The sequence below is a fragment of the Limulus polyphemus genome, unplaced genomic scaffold (genome assembly GCF_000517525.1).
Source record: "Limulus polyphemus unplaced genomic scaffold, Limulus_polyphemus-2.1.2 Scaffold2212, whole genome shotgun sequence".
Classification (NCBI taxonomy): domain Eukaryota; kingdom Metazoa; phylum Arthropoda; class Merostomata; order Xiphosura; family Limulidae; genus Limulus; species Limulus polyphemus.
In genome coordinates, this window is record NW_013667822.1 from 193,054 (window position 1) to 197,808 (window position 4,755).

Consider the following 4,755-nt stretch of genomic DNA (forward strand, 5'->3'; position numbering starts at 1 on the left):
TTACTGACTGCTGATTGTAACTAAATCTATATAAATATAATAGTACTATCTGTTGTATGTTTGTATTGGTATGGAGGCTCATTAGGTGCATGTGGGGGGGGTACATACAAATTTTCAGTTTTACGGTTTTAGGAGCGTTTTTGCGTGTTTTTTTTTACAATTACATATAACTTAACCTTCATAGATTGTTAGAATGTAAAATGCAATAGATCTTAAAACAGGACACATGTATTCCATTTAGATTTACCAAACATGTTATCACACGTATTGATAAGCTAGCTTCTTTCTTATGTGTTTAATGAGCTTAAAGAGGCTTAACAAACACCAAAAGCAACTCGAGTAACACCTAGGAAGAAATCGAACAAACTGCTATATGTGACCCAACTGTTGAAGTTTATAATATGTGTCAAAAAAGTCACACTATCTATAATTTACTCCGCCATATTGGGCGTCAAGTGCTTAGATTAGTCTTAGGTGAAACATAACTTCTAACATGATGTTTTCTGACCCAGTAAATCACCTTAGTGATGGACAGGAAGAAAGGTACATTGAGAAACTGGACATCTGTAGAGTTTCTAGTTCGTATCTTTTGCCAGAGACATGCTTGTGCCATTGACAACGTGTATAGTTTTACCGATTCTTGGATTGATATGGATTATCAAAAGAGAATATTTGAAGTACAATATGGCGTCGTCGAATGAAACAAGAAGTTTAGTGACATCACGTACAAAACCTCTTTTCGTTTCACATACACTCACGAGCATATTATGGATAACAGAAAAAACAAATTATTATGAAATCCAGCAAAACATAACAACAACAGTAACACACACACAACACGTTTAAACAACACAGCTGCACCTGGTAGACACGTATGTGAAACGTAACACGAGTTTTCAATACTTTAATTTTGAAATACGATAGTGTTTGCATGTCTTTTGGAAATACGTTATTGAGGTGTCCTTGACACACAGCCACATGTTTACATATATATATACCGTATATCAACGTTTGTTTGTTTCTTTCTTCAATTTCGTGCAAAGCTACACGAGGGCTATCTGGGCTAACCGTCCCTAAATTAGCAGTCAAAGACTGGAGGAAAGACAGCTAGTCATCACCCTTACCGCCAACTCTTGGGCTACTCTTTTACCAACGAATAGTGGGATTGACCATCTCATTATAACACCCCCCCTCCCCCCGGCTGAAAGGGCGAGCATGTTTGTTGGGAAGGGGATTCCAACCTGCAACCTGCAACGTACATACCAATCTACAGCCAACCTATAAAGTTGCAATTGTGTTTACTTTACATGTAAAAACAATCATCACATAAAAACAGAACTTAAAATGACAAATGATGGATGTAGGGGCATAAATTTAGATAATGACTCATTTCAGGATAAAATAATATAATTAAAATATAAATAGTGATTATCTGCGGTAGAAAGATAAAGACTGCGTCATTCAAAGACTAATCTATATATTGTTAGTGTTCTCTCTACATTTAATGTTTATTTTTTCATTGCTTTTTTCCTCGATGTAAGACAGAGTTTATGGAAATTAGAATATCTAAAAAAAACAAATTCAGAAACTATGTCTTGTTTATTGCTTCCATTGCTAATTTTTAGAATGGAATGCCTCTGAGTTTTTTGTTTACTTCATAGCTCCGTCATCTCTTGACCGATTTGAGATCTAATTACAGTTTTGGACTTAGGAGGTCAAACCCTTTCGATTGTTTTATTTGACCATGCCCAAGTCCTCGTAGGTTAATTTATTCTAATCCTGCCTTAAAGAATTTCAGTCTGGTAGAGATATCCTGATGAGTAATAAAAGTGAATCGGGTATACGTGCGCCCCACGCTTGGTATTGCTGGCGCACAAAAATATAGCTAATAAAAAGGGGGAAAAAAGATCTCATAGATTAATTTACTTTTAATCCTGCCTAAAACGAATCTCAAGTGCCGCGCTATTGAGGATTCCCTCTTGTTTTTTGTTGTTGTTTTTTATGGAAATTGGGTCATAAGTGCACTGTAAACAATCCTCGTTTCTGCTGTTTTAACACCAGTTTGCTGTAAAAGTTTAGTGTTACCGTGAACCCTTAACTTTCAAATTTAAGAGTATTCTTAAGGTATGCATACACCACATACCTCACCTCTCATTTAGCATATCTTCATATCTATAACATTTTCTAATTCGGAATATGCTAAGTCCGGTCTAGGTCTTATAACAATTTAACCCTAAATGTTGTTTTTCTTTCTGCTGTTTCCTGATATATTTCATTGTGTCTCACGTGCCACGTGCATGTGAAACTGATCTGTAACTGCCACATGGAGCAGAGGTATTTTAGAATAATTGTGATTGGTCAGCTACACAGAGACTGTGTAATGTGGGGGCAGTTTTGGGGGTCTGAAAGGGTTAAATGATTTTTTTTCATTCCGAATTTAGTAGCCCGCCAGTATACTCGGTAATCTTGGACAGATTATCCCCGAATTTCTTCCCACGCCAAATTGTCGAATTTATCGACTTCACACTCTGGACATATCCAACCACCCAACAAATCATGAGTCAATAACTTTTAACCACTAGTAAATCTTAACTCAGTCAATTAAAATCCAAACCACTAGCTGAATAACCTATTCCATTCACGAAAAGAGTCAACCGTAATTTCACAAGTGGGACGAAGAGAAACAACGGTTTCTGGGCGCCCTTGTTGTCTTTCAAGCCCCTTCTGAGGACATGTTAGATTTTAAAACCAAAATACCTGCCAAGTTCTTTGTTATTTCGTTAGTTAGTTAGTAGGGGGTTAAATGGTTAATACATACTGGTGAAGTCTTGTCCTTGTTTTAGTATTTACAGCGTTAAGTTCGCTGATCGTGTGGGTGTGTGTGCCTTTTTTTAAATTTACTAGTCAATTCACTTTAGTTCAATCAAGTAAAGTTAATTTTTATCTTATTTTATATAAACACAGTTTACTTCCATTTATTATTTTATTTCAATAGAGTTCATTCTGTTCTTTGATTAAATTTTTTTATTCCACAAAGCAACAGCCTAACTGCAATATAGAAAATGTTCATCTTTATTTCATTTCCTATCCTGCTACTAAAATTCGGGTTTCGATACCCGTAGTGGGCAGAGCACAGACAGCCCATTGTGTAACTTTTTCTTTAACAAAAACCAAAAAATTCTTCTTTACACTTGCTGCACTTGTTTTTTGCGTTTTTTATTAAGCCCAAAGCTACACAAAGGGCTATATGTGCTCTGCCCACCACGGGTATCGAAACACGGTTTCTAGCGTTGCAAGTCCACAGACATGCCGCTGTGCCACTAGAGGGCCTGCACTTATTATTCTGCCCCCACCCCAGTGCCACAGCGGTATGTCTGTGGATTTACAACGCAAGAAACCGGGTTTCGATACCCGCGATGGACAGAGCACAGATAGCCCATTGTGTAGCTTTGTGCTTAATTAAAAACGAAACAAAACTTGTTTTTCTGCATATTAGGCCCACAAATCTCTTGTTTTTGCAAAGATAAGTTAAATGTGTGCATGGTTTAACCTTGGAATACCGCATTCTATTTAAGATTTTGAATTTATATTAACTTTAAATAATTATCCGTCAAATAGGCTTAAATGTTTACTATATCATTTTATGTGTACATAAGACTAGTGTAATGTCATAGTTTTGGATTTTTCCAAAATGTAAATAAATTGTCAACATTCTCATTTTCTCAAATAAACGTTTATTTCCATCTATATTTTACCAGACTCTACTGACCGTGGAATAATGCCAGACTCGGTAGATAGCAGTGCAAAGCAAGCGACATCTAGTGGCAGTGGTTGCGTACAAGTATTGAACCAGAAACATCACCCAGTACAAGGTAAGAGAAAATTCTCACTATTCAAACCTCGAAAGTTTTTGGCTTTTTTTTTCCTTGTTACAGAGGATTACATAACGCATCCATGGCTTAAAGTACGGAGAGCGATTTTTTGCGGCAACAGGACGCGAACATTGGACCCTTGGAGTCACCGTCCGGCCCCTGTAATCATTGGGTCAAACTCCGACATATATTTTGTCATGAACAAATCCTTTACGTACGTATATAACACAATTGTTTCAAAATTTTCATTTACTGGTTCCTTAGTTTTCGTGGTTTAATACAATTTATATATAATTCGTGTTTCCAATAACAAACTATAGTTTCCTGTCGTAGGATGTGCAAATTAACAGGAGAAAATGTCATGCAACGTTAAACTTTATTCTCCGACTTTGACTGAATTGTAAACAATTAAAAGAATGGACACCATGTATACCAATGTGAAACAATATTTACTTATTTCAACAAATCACAATTAAAGATGACGGTTGTGACGAAGGACCGCGCCTTTCAGAAAGATCGGTTGAAAATCGGTGAAAAAAAAAATCCAGAAAAAGCTAAAAAGCTGTCTCAGACTGAGAAAACATGGCATTATATACATATAACAATAATCCTACTCTTTCCTAGAGCGCGTGTGATACTTACATTACTGTTGGTCATACCCATCGAAAAATGAAAGGAGTTATAACATCAAGTTATTACCTAGCTTGCCAGGGGTAAATATCGCTGCTTTCTTTCACATAGTATTAGGTCGTCAAGAAATTAATGTCGCGTTTTGGAACACTTTCATTAACCACCCCCCAATAAACGTACATCACGTATAATAGTTAAACGAACCGCCTTAACGTCACGTTAGTGTAGCCTATATAATGTGCAAGATTTAGTA

At 36.4% G+C, this 4,755-nt stretch overlaps 1 protein-coding gene across 1 annotated transcript in view; it reads left to right on the top strand.

The window, feature by feature from the left end:
- The window catches only part of LOC111087488 (protein CBFA2T3-like), a gene marked incomplete at its 3' end in the record, with an annotated part of 38,478 nt that overhangs the window by 25,777 nt on the left and 7,946 nt on the right, over positions 1 to 4,755 (top strand). Inside the window, exon 2 of the mRNA XM_022394260.1 lies at positions 3,759 to 3,872. Within this exon, the coding sequence (XP_022249968.1) occupies positions 3,759 to 3,872 (114 nt within the window). The remainder of the gene's footprint in view (positions 1 to 3,758; positions 3,873 to 4,755) is intronic.